Source organism: Taeniopygia guttata, chromosome 9 (genome assembly GCF_048771995.1).
Source record: "Taeniopygia guttata chromosome 9, bTaeGut7.mat, whole genome shotgun sequence".
Taxonomy (NCBI): Eukaryota; Metazoa; Chordata; class Aves; order Passeriformes; family Estrildidae; genus Taeniopygia; species Taeniopygia guttata.
The window spans coordinates 21,784,705-21,803,296 of NC_133034.1; the positions used below are offsets into that span (position 1 = coordinate 21,784,705).

At 47.3% G+C, this 18,592-nt stretch overlaps 1 protein-coding gene across 3 annotated transcripts in view; it reads left to right on the forward strand.

Moving 5' to 3' along the window:
• Window positions 1-17,343, forward strand: part of PLD1 (phospholipase D1) — a 72,264-nt gene extending 54,921 nt beyond the window's left edge. For all 3 annotated transcript variants that reach the window (XM_072933657.1, XM_030280907.4, XM_030280906.4), the window contains 8 exons: window positions 4,708-4,818; window positions 5,507-5,595; window positions 7,983-8,096; window positions 8,444-8,493; window positions 9,401-9,535; window positions 11,057-11,210; window positions 11,807-11,921; window positions 12,475-17,343. In XM_072933657.1, coding sequence (XP_072789758.1) covers window positions 4,708-4,818; window positions 5,507-5,595; window positions 7,983-8,096; window positions 8,444-8,493; window positions 9,401-9,535; window positions 11,057-11,210; window positions 11,807-11,921; window positions 12,475-12,699 — 993 coding nt within the window. In that variant the 3' untranslated portion in view covers window positions 12,700-17,343. The remainder of the gene's footprint in view (window positions 1-4,707; window positions 4,819-5,506; window positions 5,596-7,982; window positions 8,097-8,443; window positions 8,494-9,400; window positions 9,536-11,056; window positions 11,211-11,806; window positions 11,922-12,474) is intronic.
• Window positions 17,344-18,592: the final 1,249 nt, after the last annotated feature.

The following is an 18,592-nucleotide window of genomic DNA, read 5'->3' on the forward strand; positions in this document are numbered from 1 at the left end:
CCCAGATGACAGCACTGCTCGGGGAAGCTGAGTGAAATAAAATGCTTTTTTCTGGGTTTGTGGGTTGCCAGGGCATTGTCTGCTCCTCTCTGTGTGGTGTGAGGGATGGGCAGCACAGGGATCTTGTGTCAGGGTTCTGGGTGTTTTACATCATCCTCCAAAGCAAGGCTCCCAGCTTGCTGGGAAGTAGCGCCCTTCAGGCATCATCCTGTTCCCTGTGGTTCTAAATGCCTCCTTGTCTGTATCTGACACCAGCTTTTTGGGAAATCTTGTTCTCATGGAACTGATGGGGCTTGTGTCCCCTGAGCACACTTTAACCGCAAGATAAGCCACAACTTCTAAATCACAGGGTTTGCTGTAGCAAAAAGTTCAGCTCTACTGATTACAGAACTGGAAGCATTTCCCAAAGGAGAAATTAAACTGAGAAAAACCTAGATGCAGTTTCTCTTCAGTCCAGCTGCAGAGCTGCTGGCTCAGGGCATCAGGCCGTGGGAGAGGAGGATGGAGCTCAAACGGTGACTGTGGAACCCGCAGACTCCAGTGCTGAGTGATGGGTGAGCAGTTGGAAAACCAGCCTGGCCACCACATTGCTGAGGCATTGCAAATAACTGATACATCCAGGAAATGAGGGGCTGCTCTCAATGATGCCATAAATAGCAAAAAGAGAGCAGGTTTGCCTTGTAAATTATTCATTTGAAACTACCATGCTCATTTCTTATTTATGCATCTGTCAAAACAGCCCTGCATGTAGACAGATAAATAAACTTACATGGTATTAGGCTGCAAATGTGTTGCCCTGAAATCTGCCAGCCTTCCCAATATGAGGGAAAACTGGTGGGGAAGAGCATTTGTAGTGCCAAGCCTGGTGGAATCAGTGAGGGGAGCCTGAGTGCAGGTCCCCAGGCTGCTTCAGCTGGGTTATGATTTCTGGGTGACCTCCTCAAGCTCCAAGGCAGGGATTTGCAGGCACATAGTAAAATTTTTACTGTCTCCTCCCTAGTACCCACACTGGCCTGGTTTCCCTTGGTCCCCAGGTGACACAAGTGCCCTGAGCATCCCTGAAGTCCCACAGTGAATCCGAAAGTGACTCAGTCTCTTCTCCTGATGGAGGTTTCAGATTTGGCTGCTGTAGGACATGGGGAGAGGGGAGGACACCTGTGGCCTGGATCTGAACTCCCCATCCTGGTTGCCTTGTTCTGGAGCTCCCAGGGGGTCCATCAGGGCATCCCTGTATGATTCCTCCTTTTCTGCAGGGACAGAAATATCAGCCTCTTGCCTTTCCAGTTTATTCATTCTGGAGCAGAGAGCTCAGGTGCTTGCAGTGGTACAGTTCTGCACAGAAATAAGCAGATATCCTAAAATCTTTTACCAACTTTTTATCTAGAAAAACTACAGCAATATTCTTGCTCTTCTTAGTATTGAATCCTTTGGCTGGCTAGCAGCCAACGCTGTTATCTCCATTTGAGTACTGTGTGGGGATTTTATAGGCAGAAGTCACTGCCCCAAGGTAAAATCCAGCATCTCAGGACTGTCCTTGGCTGTGAGGTGATTGAGGAAAGCCTGGCTGTTAGGTTTCTTGTTTCTGACCTTGTTTGCAAATCTGTCTTCAACTGTGGGTAGATCAGAGGAAGGGAAAACACAAAGGATCCTTGGGGATTGCAACGTTGCTGCAAGCCCAAACCATTGACCTGTCAGCAACAGATTCCAACCTCATTGTACCATCTGGTTTTGCTCTCCTCTGTGAGAGGAGAGGAGTGGAAAGCATTTCTAGGAGGATAGAGCAATGACAAGGGCTTTCCCCTGGGCAGGGAGGATGAATGCAGTGTGTGTGGGAAACACTGTGGAGGTACAGGCTGGGAAGGAGGAAAAGGAGTCTGGCATGTTCTCCCATCCTCTTTCATTTGAACTTCAGGGCTTTGCTTGCAATAAGCAACATGATTTTTGCAAGAGCACATTGATTGTTGCAAGAGTCAAATAGAGATCTGCCAAAGGCAGTGCCAGATTTTTTTCCACTATTCCATCTCCCATTTTCCACTCCAGAGTTTGCAGTTATCTGCCAAAGCCAGCATTGCCAAAGATGTGATGTGGTGAGGCAACATCCCATTCCTGATGGAAATGCAATGAAAGTTTAATGCTCTGGCAGCAGCTGACGCCCTCACCTCTTTGAAGTCTTTGTGAGAGCCCTGCTTTGTTCAGGGTTTATGCACTAGCCCTCAGCAAACATCACATTTATTACCCTTGTATCAGCTAGAGAAGTTAAAGGGATGACAAGCCATTGAGAGGCTCAGGGAGGGGAAGGGAGAGGCTGGAACATGGAGACTCCAGCTCTGGATGGGAGGGGCTCTGCTGGGCAGCATGTGGCCTTTTCTCCCCAGGAAATAGGTTGGGTTTGAACCAGCTGCCCTTAAATACCTTGACAGGAAAGAGAGGTGTCCAGAAGTGTGAGATGGAACATCAGTGATAAGGGAAGGGCTGTGTAGCAAACCTCCAGGTGTGGGTATGTGTGTCTGTGAATGCCACGGCATTGTCTCCATGGGATGCTGCCTTGGTGGCATTGTGCTGTCCCTGTGGCTGCAGACCTGTTAGAAACAACTTTATTTTGAGGAGATGCAAGATGAAACACCCTATACAAATTCTGCTGTCCCAGACAACATTTTCTGATGACTCTTCTTCCCTTTGCTTTGAGGATTTGAGGCTGTACCTGATGGGAGCTTTTTGGGTGGTGCTGTGCCAGCTTTTTGGAATTGGCCATGGCACATTGTTCTGGGGTGAGGCAGAGAGATGATGGCCCTGAAACAGGGGCAGCCTGGGGTGTGGAGTGTGCTGGGGTGCCAGTTATGTGAAGGGGCGAGGAGGAATGTAGGGAAGGGCAGGTGGATGATGCACTGAGAAGTCATGATGCTGCAAAGGGATGGTCCTGAGTGATGGTTCTGTTGTGTTAACTAGACAAAAAAAAAAAAAAAATCAGATTTTGTGCACTGAAAAGCTACAATCTGCCACTTTCTGAAGTGCAGTTCCAGATTGCTGTGGTGCTGAGAGTGGAAGTGCTGTGAGCTTCAGTCCAGGCTGTGTATAGAATAATTAGCCTGCTTTCTACCCAGAAAAAAAAAATGTTTTTTCTGTTCTTATTAATGCCAGTACCAGCTTATTAATGCCAGTGGTGGAATTTTGTTCAAGATCTCAGTCTGCCATGGTGCTCAGTGTTGTTTCAGCAGTGCCCAGCTTGGGATGAGTGGGAACTCTCAGCCTTGGCTTTGTAAACCAAATGAGTGATTAAAAACCTTTGGGAATGATCAGCATGGCCTTGCAGGGGCTTGTGCAGGCAAAGGGCAGCTGTTTGGCACTGCTAAAGGCTGTGACAGCACTTTTATTCAGGCTGGCTCCCTCAATCCAACATCTGTGACCCCAACACTCAGGGAGACTGCAGAGTGCACCCTCCTGTTGGCCAAGAGAGCAGCCAAATACAAGAGTTGCAGGGCCTGTTTTTTACTGGGAAAAGCAGATGTGGGAGAAAGCTCTTGTCCAGGTGAAGGAGTTAGCTCAGGAGCCATCTGCTGTTAAACAGCCACGGCCCCAAGTGCCACCTCCAGGGCGCCTCTGGAGACAAGAGGATTGGTTTGGTGGATTCCCAGGAGATCAGGATTTTGCTGGAACTGACACACACATTTCACAGATCCCCATCCCCTCGGTCTTGTGCTGTGTGGGACTGGCCCTCAGTTCCAGTATAGTGGTTATAGTGAGATATTTTAAGGCTATTGTTTCAATGTTTTTGTCTTGACAACGTTTAAAGAGAGAGGCTAATAACAAGTGACTATTCTCCCAAGCACGTACTCTGCTAACACTTAATTAAAAGCTATATTTCCATCTAGAAAAGCGTCACTTGGGGTGTAGTGTGGCTGCCTCTTGACTCAGAGTGCAGGAGCAGGAGGTGCCACAGCATCTCTGGCTTGGGGAGACAGGATACTAACTGATACTAACTACTGTGGGGCTTGCTCAGCCTGGCCCAGAGCACAAACAAAGGTTGTTCCTCATGTTGGTTGGGCTCTTTTGCACAAAAACTGCAGGGTGGAGGGGCAGGACATGCCCTGGCGATCCTGAAGGAATCTACTTTAAAAGTGGATTTCCAGTAAAAACTAAGAAATAAATGTGGGTAGCTGAACAAAAAAAATTTGAAGTTGTATCATCACAAATTGGACCGTGCAAGAATTGGCAAAAGAAACAAATGACCTCAAGTGATGAGGACAAAGGCATGGCCTGCATTGTCAGACTGTTATCAGACTGACTGTATGGTTCTGTGCAGCCTCCTTGGGGGAAAAACACCCTGCCCCAGCTGGAGAACAGCTTTCAAGTGCTGGGCAGAGATCACTGATGGGGATGTGCATCCCCAAAGCTTGGAAATTTAGGTTGTTTTAAAAGCAATTTAGCATAAGACCTTAAGCAGGAGCAAGCATCTGGAGCTGCTCAGGTAGGAGAGACCAGTAGTACAGCAATGGAACAGGGCTCTTATGCTTCTAATCTTGCTAAGCATTAATACTATTTCTGACTGCCCTCTCTCACCATTAAAAATGCACTACAAATGTTGCACTTACTACCTAATTTAGTGAAAGCCTGGCTGTGCCAGGGAAGAGCCTTGCCCTGGGATAATTCAGGTGCCATGGTGCTATCCTGGATGGACAGAGCTGAAGGTGTCTCTCTCTTGCTTTCCAGGTGATCCGCTCTGCTGCTGACTGGTCTGCTGGCATTAAATACCACGAGGAGTCCATCCACAAAGCCTACATCAGCGTGATAGAGAACAGCAAGCACTACATCTACATTGAGGTCAGTGGCAGGGAGGGAAGGCAGGAGGGTCCTGATGCTCTGGGCACGGCTTGTAGCCATCAGGAGGCTAATTACTTCTTGAGGTTTGGTCCTAAGCTTTTATGCATTTAGACAGATCCTTTACCTTCAGTGGTCTTCAGGCCAGACTGATGGCTGTGTACCCTGACAGCCATCTGACCACGAGGTGGAAAAACGTAGACCTCTCCTTTATAACGCTCTTTGCAAAATTGCCAGCAGCATTCATGGCCTGTGCAATAGTCTCCCTGTCCCCTCAGTGCCTTTGCAGTGTCCCTTGTGCATGCCCAAACCTCCCATCCACAGGGCAGCTCTTCATCCACACAGCCTTCAGCTGCAGCAATCTCTTGTGTCAGAGTGACACTCAGTGCTGGCTGAATGGAGATGCTTTTTCTCCTCCCTTTTTTTTTTTTTTTTTTTTTTTTTTTAGTTAGGCTCTTGTTAGGTTGCTCTTCACATGAACTTTCTAAGGAGTGTGGTTAATAAGGACTAATTCATTCCCTGAGCAAGCACAGACACACATATCATTTAATCATAATTTAAAAAAGGCTCCACTCCAATGGCACACAAACCCAGCTATCTTTAGTTGCTCTTGGTCTGAAATAAAGCATGCAGATATTTTGGGTTGGTTGCTGGCAGTGTCTGACAGTAGCTTTGCTTGCTTTTCCTGCAGAACCAGTTTTTTATTAGCTGTGCTGATGACAAAGTTGTCTGGAACAAGATTGGTGATGCAATTGCTCAGAGGATTCTTAAAGCTCACAGGTAACCTGTTCTTAATGAGGCAGTGGAACTCTTCAGGTGCATTTCCATGGTGGGGTACAAAAAATAACCCCTCAGTGGCCACAGCAGAGCAGTAGCTGTGCCAACACAGAACTGAAGGGGTCAAACATCTGCATTTGCAGCAGTGAGACTCCTGAGTGGTTTCTTTGCATGCAGAGAGTGATTTTCTGGATTTACCCCAATGTAAATGTATTTTTAACTTCTTGTTTAAATGCAAGTCCTTTGTGCTCCGGTTCAGTGACACCTTTGCTCCATTGCCAATTTGCCTTGAGCTGGGTGGTCAGGCAATTTTGTGGGTGGGAAGCTCGAACTGAGATTTGTAGTTTATTTAAATCACCTAGAGAGGAGCGGCTTCAAATTGGGGAAGCAAACACATTTTGAGGATTTGACTGCAGAGTTCTGCTATTGTTTGAACAACTTTTTCTGGTACATGCTGGAGGGTGTTCACCACCTCCATTCTTTGCAAGGGGACCGTTGTTTGTTCCTGGATGGATTGAATCCAGCCATGTTTTAGACACTCCTTCAGCACACCTCACCCTGTGTTAACATTAATGCCACAGGTAGTGGCTTGTTTTCACTTTGATCCTGGGCAGCCTTGCTTAGGGTTGCTCCCCTGGAGTCTCTTTGAGACATACATTTCATAGTATAAAACTGTACCCTGCTCCTGCTGGGCTGAAATACAGGAAACTTTCTAAACTCTTCCCTTTCATCTCTCATGGGCTTTTTCACCACACGCGGAGATGTTTTCTTGCATGGATTATTTTTTACATATTGTAGTTGTCCAGAACTCTGCAGGGCCTGCTTTTCCAGAGGTTCTCTCTTCAAGGTTGCAGGAATTTTGTTCCTTTTTGCACTTGAGTTTGGAAATTCCCACTTGGATAAGGCAACTAACCTAAGACAGCCACCAGAGTGCAGGAAATGTCTGCAAGGCCACAGGAGCTGCATTACCTAAGATTAAAAGTAAATTCAGACCTAAATGGTTTGTATCATACTGTTAATTTTCCAAACTGCCTCAGGAGAACAGATCAATTATAAATTAAGGTCTGTAGTGAGCTTGTATACTTCTTACTCTTCTAGACTAAATATTTTCTACTGATGTTATTAATAATGTTTTCTTAGTTTCCTCTTTTTTTCCATGGGTGGCTCTCTAAGCAATTTAGTAAACACTGTCCTTATACAAACAAGCTGCTTTTTGGGGAATGTTTTTGTTGGTAGACCTTTCTCATGATACAAACAGACTTGATTTCACAGTGTCTTGTGCCTGGGTAAGGCCTCATTAACTATTTCTGAGCTCTGCTGGTGAACCAGAGCCAGTCTGCAGTGCCCAGCACAGCTGGAAGTTCTGGTTGAAATGAGACACACAGGTCCTCACTGTCTCCCTCCCAGCTCAGGAAGGACCCCGGTGCTTCACAATTCCCACACCCCTAAATTCACAGGCATGGCTTGCCCGAGGAAGGAGTGCTGCTGGCAAAAACTGCAGACTGGCTCATCCTCAGAGTGTTTCTGAAATGGTTTTGTGCTGATTAAACTGTGTTTGCCATCTAGTGGCAGCATCCTTCCATGGAGCATTGTCCTCGTCCTCTTCCTCCTCCGTGGCACGGAGCAGGGAATTCCCAGCACCCAGGGGCACCTGGAAAGTGCTCTCAGAGCAGATGCACCTGGCATTTGTAAGCAGAGAAAACCCAAAGAGAGCTTTGAGAAAAGCCCCAAGCAGTGCCACAATAGTAGCTTTTGTTCTGAATGGGATCAGGATTAGCGTATGGATTAGTTTGGAGAACTCTGGAACTGAGATTTTTGGCTTCTGTGGTATATTAAGGATATATTTGCCTTCCCGCAGTGATCAATGTTTTGCTTGTTCCCTGAACTTTTTCCACCTTTGTGCTGTTTCTGACTTCTGAAAACTGGGAGGCAGTGGGAACTTTGGGTGAGGTTTTGGGTTTCTGCCTGTGAGAGCTCTGTAAGCTCTGCAGCTGTCCCCACCAGTCTGCACCAGTATCGCTGTGACTGGCCTATTGGGGTGCTCAAACAAACTTCTGTAGTGGCAGACACATCTCAAACATTATTAGCCTGACCCAGAATTTCAGTAAAAATGTGTTTATTTTCCTTTAGCTTCTTTTATTGTTTGCTGAGAGTAAATTATTTGCTCTGCTCCTGAAGGAGCACTCAGAGAAGCGCTGATGGCAGGTGGTGATTTCCTGAAACTGGAAATGCACTTCACACTTTGCTCCCTTAAAATTTGTGTGGTGGCCTTGGATTGGAACCATCTCTGGGGAAGTGAAACTGAGGGGACTTCACCTTGTGTGAAGCTGTGGCTTGTCCAGGCTGGTGTGACCCTCCCAGGCTGACATTCCCCACACTCCGTGTTCCAGGGAGAACAAGCGCTTCCGAGTGTACGTGGTGATCCCGCTGCTGCCCGGCTTCGAAGGGGACATCTCGACGGGCGGGGGGAACGCGCTGCAGGCCATCATGCACTTCAACTACAGGTACCCTGTGGGAACCCAGGGCTTCCCTCTGGCTGCCCCCTGGACAGAGCCCCCAGAGACACTGGCTGTGATCTCTGTCTATGGAAAAGAGTTTTCAGTCTTACAGGATGAATTACAAGCTCTGAGTGTTTGATATGAGTGCAGGGTGCTCCCTGCAGGTTGGTATGAGCTCCTTTTGGAACATGAGCAGTCCTAGATGTAGTAACAGTCATTTGGGGAAAAAAATGTGCTCTGGAAGCACCCTGTTTCTCCTGCTGTGTTTGTGATTCACCCCACTCGGTTCTGCTCCAGCACAAGCTGCTGTCAGCAGCCACAGGGGTGCTGATGGCTGCCTACCTTCCTTCCAGGACCATGTGCCGAGGGGAAAACTCCATCCTGGGCCAGCTGAAGGCAGAGGGTAAGAACTTTATTCCTCTCCTCTGTGCTGTTTACTTTGGATGCTGCTGTTTGATGGATGCATCTGTGACACGTTATGCAGCACATGCCACGGGCTCGTGGGGCTGAGAGCGACCTCCTCCTTGCCTGTCCTCCCATGGCAAGCTCTGTCAGGTCACACAAGCCATGGCCACTTGTCAGGCTTCAGACCTGGCTGCAGCCCTGATCCAGAGGAGGGGAACACCCCAGGGAGGAGCACAGCACAGTTGCAGCTGCTCAGGGTTGTGTTATTTGGAAAACATCCTGAGCAGGGTCATGCTTCTGGGAGCCATGAGCCCTCAGTGTGGATCCCACACAGGGTTTGTTTCTGGCAGTTGTCAGATGTTGAGAGGAAGAACCTGCCTAAGCAGGTTTTTGGAGGCTGTTTCCTTGCCATGAGGAATCCTGCTGGAATTTGCTCTGCTGAGAATTGGAGCACTGTGTGAACCCACATATCACAAACGTTAGGACTGTGCATAATGCCTCATTTGTTCTAGGTCCTGGTGTAAATCTGAACTGCACACAAGTGCATTAGGACACATTTGCCATACTGACCATGAACAAAACACCTGCTTCCAGCCTCCTTTCTGCAGGATCTGCAGAAAACAGTCTCACAGTCCACCTATTGTGCTGTGCCCAGGAGATTGGAGTCATTTCTCACTGAAGCAGGAGTCTGAACAGGCAGCAGTTCAGAGCAGCACAGTGAGCTCACAAGCAAATTTTCAAGTCTATTTCAAAAAAAACCAAAAAACTTATGTAATCTGTTCATTTATAAGTTTAAAAAGTCAAAAGTGAACTGTTATTCATAGGGGTCTTCATGTAAACAAGATATATTTTTTTTCTCTTCCACCTCCCTCATCCAATCAGTTTTCTTGTCTTTTAATTTTCAGTCGGAGATAAGTGGATAAACTACATATCATTCTGTGGCCTTCGAACATATGCAGAGCTGGAAGGAAAACTGGTCACAGAGCTCATCTATGTGCACAGCAAACTGCTCATTGCTGATGACAACACGGTTATAATCGGTGAGCAGGGGCTCTCAGGAGGGGTTTGGGGTACTGGGATATACCTGGATCAATCCCTTCCCATCCCCATGCACGGTGCAGGCTGCAGGGCCATGGACTTTTCTGTGTTGTCATTTCTTTCCTGAGAAATATTTTGCTGTCTCAAAAAAAAAAACAAAAAAAAAATACAAACTCATAACTTCATCAAGAGGGAAGAAAAGATTCAGAGGGTTGTAATTTCATTTGTTTTTCTAAAATCTTTTAAATCTGTGTGAAACCGTGAAGAGAATCCCAGGGCAGGGAATATTGTCCATCTGTCTTGTATCAAACTCTGCTCTAGCAGGAAGACTTGTGAGACTTGTCATCTGTTCCTGAAAGAACAGAATGTGCTGTAAAATTTGGAAGGTTTGGACAACATGTGTCATGTATCAGCTCAGTTTCCTAAGAATGGGACAATATGCTATAGGGAGTAATAGATATCATTTCATTCTCTTCTCTTACCATATTTATTATGAGAACATGAAACAAGACAAGAGTGTTCAGGCTCAGAGTTCTACACTGCAGCAGAATTTCAGCCTGTTTCTTTAAAGAAGCCCTTTTTGAGCTGTTATATGAGCAATAAAAACTTTGCCAATGAATACTTTAATATCAGATTTTTACAAGACTCAAAGTACTCCCTCCCTTCAGAGAAGTGCTCTTATATGACCTGTGGTGAGGTTTGCTCCTCTGTCACCTTCTCAGGGGCCTGATCCTGTCTCCACTGCACAGGGTGGCTCTGAGGTGGTTTGATATCACAGCAGGAGCTGAGATGGTCTGGGGGGCTGTCTTAGTTTTTATTCTCTGTACTTATAAGCTTGAGGGTAGATTTTTGTACAGCCTGTGCATCTTAATTTTCTTCATTGAAGCCTACAAAAATTAGTTGGGTTTTTTTTCTTTCCCCCAGTTCCTCTCAGGGTCTGTGTTTCCATAAGGAAGGTGACTCCCCTTTGGTGCCTGGAATGGGCTTACCTAGAAACAGAGGCCAGACAAAGTAAAAAAGATGAAAGCAGATATATTTATTGAAGGGCCTTCAGGTACATTAAGGTTAGACAAAGCCTCCCCAGGGGGGTACACCCAAGATGGACAATGGTCATGAGTTTCTCAGACAGAGACAAGTTTGGTCTATTTGTATATTGGGCTAATTCTCTAATTATAGCTTCATGTAATGAAGTTATATACTCCCAATTAGCTCCCCGCCCTGATTCACTTTTGTTTATACTTTTTGGGGCCTGAGGCAGACGGTGTCCTCCGCTCTCAGGCTTAGAAGGATCTGACCAAAATGTGAAGAGAGCTTACTCTGTATGGAGTTCAGAGTTACACACTAATGCAGCACAAGATCTGAAAAACCTAAAAGCTAAGATCTGAATGCATCAGGTTGGGGTTTTACCTGGAGAAGCCCATGGAGCCGAGGAGGTCCCCGGGGTGGCGGGTGGTGATGGAGGGTGTGCAGGAGCAGCTGGAGCAGCAGTGACACAACTCCTGTGCCTCTCGTGCCCTGCCCAGGCTCTGCCAACATCAACGACCGCAGCATGCTGGGCAAGAGGGACAGTGAGATGGCCATCATCGTGCAGGACAGCGACACCGTCCCCTCGGTCATGGACGGCCAGGAGTACAGCGCCGGGAGGTTCGCCCAGTCCCTCCGCCTGCGCTGCTTCAGGTGGGTCTGGGCATGGCAGGGACATGGGGGGCTTGCTCAGCCTTCACCTGCCCCCACAGCCTTTCAAACCAGTGGGCTGCCACTGCCTGCCCAGGTCTAGCTCTGCTTGGCCTGGGCTTAGCCCAGGGTTTTGCTGCTGTTCCTCACTCTGCTGCTGTTCACAGCTTGGTAGCTTGATTTTACAAATTATTTCGCTCCAGGATTTCACTAGCAGAGCTCATAAACAAGTGGTGTTTCCCCTCCAGATCCTGCTTGCACACTCTCTCAATCTTGGGTGGCAGTGTCACTTTTTAAAGGAAGCTTCTTTGCTGGGTGCAGCCATCTGGCCCACAACACGGCCATTTTTAGTTTAAGGCCTTTTTATTTTTTTTTTTCCCCACCCTATTTCCCATCTGGATAGTTACTGCACAGAAGAAAAGGAGAAAATCAAGCAGCTTTAGAGCTGAGGGATTATCACAGGGGATGGGAGTGGGAGGGTGCTGGGAGCACACAGGGTTTGGCAAGTCCCAAGGAAACTTCTTGTCTCCTGGCATTTATCAAGAGGGGCGTGCCCAGTGCTTCAGCCTCCGTGAGCATCCATCCCTTTGTCTTCTCAGGGTTGTCCTTGGCGGCTCCGACCTCAATCCAGAACACCAGGATCCCGTCTGTGACAAATTCTTCAAGGAGGTGTGGATTGCCACAGCAGCTCGGAATGCCACCATCTTTGATAAAGTGAGGAGCACAGCAGCTTCCCCCTCCCTCCATCCCACACAGAGGCAGCAGATGGCAGTGGGAGCAGCAGCACAGGGAGGGCAGAGAGAGCAGGTCCAGTTCCCGGGGTTGGACCTTCAGAGATGTTTTGCAGGAATGAGTAGTGTCAGATGCAAGAGCTGTGAACGAGCTGGTGCGTTCTCAGTGTGACAGCACCCATGAAGGCAGCAGATCAGATTTCTCCTTGTGTTTGTATCAGCTGTAGCTCCAGTGAAAGGCCATGGTGTAGTGACAACTTGTAATTAGCCACAGTGTAACTGGAGTAGAAGCAAATTTTACTTTTGTCTTTTAATGAGCTTTTGCAGTGATCAGAAAAGGCCCTGGAGCTTCTCCTCTGCCTGCTCCAGCCTCATCGAGGGCAGGCACATACCTCTTCCCTCCCTGTTCTCTGGGCTGATAATTCAGTCACTCCCATCCTGGGGAATTTGCACTGGATGCTTGGTTCTTTCTCAGGAACTCTGCATTGCTGCATTTCCCTTACACTACAGTGACTTCTTTTTTCTGTTTTGAGCAGGTGTTTCGATGCCTTCCCAGTGACCAGGTGAATAATTTAACCCAACTGCGTGATTTCATCAACAAGCCCAAATTAGCAAATGATGATCCTGTGAAAGCAGCAGAAGAATTAAAAAAGATTCGTGGGTTTTTAGTACAATTCCCCTTCCGTTTTCTGGAGGAAGAGTACTTGCTTCCCTCCGTCGGAACAAAGGAGTCCATGGTACCCATGGAGGTTTGGACTTAAGAAGATGCAGACTGCTTGGCCTTTTAAGGTCATGTTCTCAGGAGAGAAGTTAATGAAAAATATGGGATTTTGAAAAGTGAAAGAAGACTAAAAGTTTCTCCACCAAGGTAATGAGCCCTTCAGAAGGATTTTGGTGGAGGAACTTAAAGCAAATCAACACTAGCACACAAGAGGAACAGAAAAACTTGGAAATTGTGGCAGTTGAGAAGTTTAACGTCTAGAGGAGTTATTTCTTCAGGCATGTTCTGAGCATCTGAAGGATGCAGGCTGCTTCCTAGGACAGGAACTGACTCCAGTCGATGTTGTCACCACTGCCAGCTGTATCCTGTGGCTGCGTTCGTACTGTGATCGTGCTGTGGGTCCTGGGCTGCCTGTGCTGCTTCTCAGGCTTTGGGTATCTGCACTTTGGCTCGCTGGAGTTCCCCATCTCACCCCTTCCACACGCCATCAGAGCACGTTGTGCAGCCCTGCCACTGTTGGGAAGTGCCATTTGCTGCTGCCTCGGGCTGTCCTGCAGCTTTCAAAGTGTAGGTGTTTCACTTTTTAAAGGGAAACAGCCTAACAATCCTGTATCAGAATCAGCATTTCGATCTCTTCGTCCCTTTTGGGGAAAAAAATCCTCTTCCTATTGCAGCTGGAGCAATCAGCAGCCCTCAGGCTTGGAGAGGGCAGTCTCAGTGGAGCTGGAGGTGCTGGAGATCACTGGAGTTTGCTGGCCTTTGCAGGCACTGCACGACAGCCTGGTCCCACTGAGTGTGACTGTTTTCCTCAGGAGAGGATCAAGGTTCCAGCTCAAGCCTGAGGTGTCCAGAGCTGGGGGAAGCCAAGGCACTGCTGTAACAGGACTGAGACTCAAAAACCAGAGTGATCTGAACCAAGCTCTGCACTCTGCTTGTGCATTCATCTTGCAGCATATGGGTAGATTTTCATTTCCATCCCTCTCCCCCTATTTAAAAGAAGGGAAAGGCCATTAAGCTGACACCATGCTCAGACCAAGCTGCTGTGTGGATCTGTAGATGGGATGAATGCAAGGGGGAAGGGGAGCAGATGACAAAGCCTTGTCTCTGCTCTGCTTTGTTACTGAGCCAGCCACGACCTTGAGTTCAGTCATGCAGGACGTGTCTTCCCAAGCAGAGGTAAAACTCAGTATGCACATTCCAGTTTTCCATTGCTGTAAGGTTTCCAAAGCTCTTTTGCACCTCCCTGTACAGAGCAGCAGCAGTTCAATCCAGCATCCCGGGAAAAACACTACAGTTCCTGGGTTAGGACCTCGTGTGGTGGGCACCAGCCTGGGTCTTACCCCGTGCTCCATCCTGCAGTGAGGCCATGTCTCCCAATTTCATGTCCAGCTCCAACCTGAGGTGTTCCTGGCAGTCTGCAGTGCTGTCAGCTGCTGGAGAAACGGAGCATTAGGAAACACTTAAGGAGAGTTGGATATGGAGGAGTAGGAGGCTGAGCTCTTCTGCTGCTCCTGCATCCGGGCATCTCTTCCCTTCCCAGGGTTATACCTGTGCCCAACACTCCTTGGTCAAAAGGCCCAGTGAACTGGTATTTATTTTAGATCACAGAAGAGTTTATTCTTTTTCCTGGCTTTTCCAGCAGTTTTTTTAACTGGAAAAGGATCCCCCTGGTTGCCTAGTTATCCCCAAAACGTACCTGGCGTGACTTTTTAGCTGATTGCCTTCTGTGTTCAGACCTGTAAGTAGGCACCAGCTTATTCTGTCCTTGCTGCATCACCCAAATTGGGAACAAACCCCAGATGTTCTTCCAAATCTCAGCCCATTCCTACAGCCTCCACTGTTTTACACCTGTGTTTTGTAGATGATGTTGCCTTTTACCCTCCTTTCTGGCATCTGTGGTCTGGTTCACCTTTGGAAAGTGCATGTGCAGCATTTTATGTGATTGAGTCCAGGGGGTTGATGGTTTTACCTGGCACGCTGTAAGCACATAAATATGTTCCCTTGATATTTTGTTCCCTTAAAAAAGCTGACCCGGGGTCACCCCCTGCAGAGCCAAAGCAATGTGTGCCCTGACTATTCCCAATGGAGAAAGATCAAAGGTGCCCTGAGATTTCACATCAGTGCAGGTTCAGAGCTTTTCTCTCCTGATGTTTTTAGCTGTTGTAGTTTGACTGATGCTGCTGACTTTAAACAATTACAGCCTGCCAGAGGATCCTTGTCAGTCACACAGATCCATGTTCAGAGTCAGAAAGTGTTCAACCCCACCACCTACACACTGAACCTTGAAGTGCAACACTCCTGTCACCTTCTAAGTGCTCTTATTCTCCTCATCCTCATATTAGCGAAGGTTTTTATAATTGTTAAATTATCCCTTCATTGTCTTTTAAAATAGTAGGTTGCTAATTGTTGGGACTTCCTAACTCCAGAGGTGTTAACTCCCCTCTGCCAGGCTGCTTTGGGGAACAACCACTCAGATTCTGCAGTGCTCAGCCCACGTGTGATAGCTGCTGGTCCCCAGAGACAGCAGAGCCATGGGGGGAGAGGTAATTGACTGATTTGGTATGAAAAGGTGCTAATTAAGAAGGTCTCTCATTGTTGAGGCAGCAGACAGGCCTGATGTTGGCTCTGTCTTGGGAGGAGGTTTCCCTCTGTGGGATCAAGAGGCACTGCACTGACCATCCCTACCTTGTGTTGGTGCTAAATTCCTGACACCGGGAATTTAGAATCATTCAAATACAAGCAGGGTGTGCAGCCTCAGCACAGTGAGGAGACCCCAGCATCCCCAGGGCTTGTGGGGCCACCGAGTTCCCTATGGAAGCAGCACTGCTCACCCCACACACGCAGCAGGGCTGGAGCCACTCGGTGAAGGTCCTGCTGGTTCTGTGCTGTTTGGAGCTGGCTCCTTCTGTCCTGTCTGCTTCAGGTTTGTTTCTTATATTAAGAAGCCCATGAAGTGGAACACCTTGAGAGAGTTATCTGTGCACCTGAACAATCACTACTTCTTAGTCTGTCATACCAGTGTGGGCCTCAAACTGGAGCAGGTCACCCACGATACCCAGAGCTGGAACAGGTAATGTGGATTTGAGCACTAGCAACCCCAGAAACACCAGCTGTTTTTTGTGACATTTATTTGTTAAACCTATAGGAAATGAGAACTTCTCCCAGGCTCAGACATTATTTTGTAATTCAATCCAAGTAGAACACTTATTTTCCCTTTAATTTATTCTTTAACAGGAATCAGTTTGAGAACTCACGCTCCTTTCCTTAAATTTTAATAGTCTGATGTTTTAAAATATGTGTTTTGTTGTATAGATATTGGGCTGGATAAATGTTTCACTGTAAAGTTAATGCATGATTTAAAAAATGAGGGATAAAATGTCATTGTCTGCAAGAAGAACTGTACTAAAAAACAATTTATAAGAGAACCACTCCAGTGCTGCATGGAAGAGGCAAAGAGATCAGCTCAGTACCTGATCTCTTGGTCTCAATTTGTCCCGTGACTTGGTGAGCTGTGCTCCATTAAACCCCAAACACTCCATTTTCTTTTTTTTTGATCAAGTTTCACAGCATGATTTTGCAATCCTGGTGCTGTCCCTGGGAGAACCTCAGTGCAGGTGTTGCCTGGTTGGGACTTTTCCATGAATAATTTCCAATATCTTTTTTCCTTCCAGAGGGAGCATCCCTGTACAATCAAGTGCAGATGTGCTGTTGTTATTTCAGTGTAACAAGCCTTGAACACTTGTAGCAAGGACATTCAGGGCAATATCTGGGCACAGAGCTGTGTTTGTGGGACACTCCCATACAAGTATGAGAGAACTGTAGGATAATGCCGTTTTCCTCTCCTGCTGCATGTAGAGCCCCAAATCCCTGCTGGGCTAAGCTGACCCCTCTCAGCAGCAGCAGAGCCTTTCATGGTGTGCTGGCCAAGGGGAAGAAAAGTAGTGGTCTCCAGAGCAGGATATGAGCAGAGCTTGGCACCCCTTGGGTGCCCCACGAGATGTGAACACACTGTCACAGCTCGTGGCACTCACTCTGCACATGGTTTCAACCAAGCAGTGACTGCTGCACTGCTGAGATCCTGCTGGAACCAGGAGCTTTTCAGAATCCTGCTTTAATCCCAGAGTGTTAACTGCATGGCAGTGAATCAAGGTACGTGAATCTCAGTGTATCAAGGTGGAGCCCCACTAACCACACATCGACCACTGAATGCAATGATCTTCTTGGGGTGTCACTATTTTTTTTCCTATTTTCCTTTCCCTGCCTGCTTTCTTGTTATATTTTCCAGTATTTGTGATAATTCATTTTTTAACCTTCCCGTGTATGTTCATAAAATCTTCTCTATGTAAATAATTCCAAATTTCCCTAGTCCTGACACTAGGGAAATGAAAAAAAAAAGATGTGCCATTTTGGGAATGTTTTGTTGTTTTTGGGTTTTTTTTAAAATTATGTTTCTAGCTAAACTAATCCACAAAAGGAGAGCTTCCACTTGGGGTGTGAGCGCAGGTCTCTGTGCGTCCCTCCCTTGACAGTGCTGCTGTGATACTGAATATCCCTTCTGTGAAGGCTGCTGGATTTCAGTCTTGTGTCTTTATTCCTGCTAACAATGGCTTTCCTTTCCACTCTGTTTGTATTTGGTAAATGAATGTGTATTAATGGACTGAAAATACAACCGATCATGTCAGAACGTTTGGCTTTGGTGTCATTTCTCCTTGGTTTGGGGGCCTCATCCTGCCTTGGGATGAGTTCTGTCCTTGCTCTGTATCAGCAGTCAAGATGTGAGGGGGAAAGGCCTAGAATAACAATAAAAATGGCTAGACTTGAGTCATTTGGGTTTTCCTGGGAGAAAGAAATTGCTGGGGTGAAACAGCATAGAAAGAAAATTGGACTTCTTAAATAGATTAAAAAGTTGTGTTTTAAAGGAGTTTTAATAATCCAAAAGCATTATGAAAGGCATTGACAAAAACACTCTGTCTCCAAAATAAAATTAACTTACCCCTGTCTCTTTTAACTCCCAGTAAAGGAAATTCAGTAGAGAGAGAGGAGGAAGCAGCTGCCTGTTGTCCTCCGGGGGCAGAAGAGATTAATAAAGCATCAATGGCATTTCCAAGCTCTCTTGCAAACTGAAAACATATTAACTTCTCCATTTCTTAGGTTTCATCTCCTTCCTCAGATGCCAGAGGGCTCTCCGCATCTTCAGAACTTCCAAACCCAATCTGTGTCCTCGACAGACACAATAAACCAGGACAACAGAGCCGGAGGGTGAGGCAGGGCTTGGTAAGAGACATCAGCACTGACATCAGAGCCACTCAGGAGTGACACTGTCGGCCTCTGCTGCCACTCCAGCATCCCCCTGCTGATTCCGTGCCTGCTGAATCCCACTTGGGCTCCTGAGGAGGAATCCAGCAAGCAGGAGAGATGTGGGACCGGAGAGTCGCTGCACGGTGCTGAGCCCGGGGGTGCTGGGTGGCTGTGGGGTCACACAGGGCAGCCACAGCTGAGGCTGAAGGTGTCCTGCTGGCCTTGCTTGGGTTCCCTGCCAGCAGCAGAAGAGTTGTGGGATCACAGTTGAGATTGTCTTGGTGTGAGGTTAATGTGAAACTGGAAGCGGTCCTGAACCTAGGGAGTTCAGGGATGGGTTTGTAGGAAGGATCCCTTCCCTTTTCTACAGGGTTGTCCTGGCTTTGGGGGGAATAGAGTTCATTTTCCTCAGTAGCTGGCAGGTTCAAGTAGGGGCCCAACTCGAGGACACTGTTGCTGTTTTTGCTGTTTTTGCTGTTTGCCCTCTCCTACAGGACCTGCCATCCACCCCTAAAAGCAGAAGTGAATGCCAGCCCATGGCTGTGGCTGGCACTGACTGTGCAGGGAGGCAGGAATGCAATGGCAGAACTCCCCCTGACGTTCCCCTGACCAGAATGTTCCTGTTTGCTGGCTGG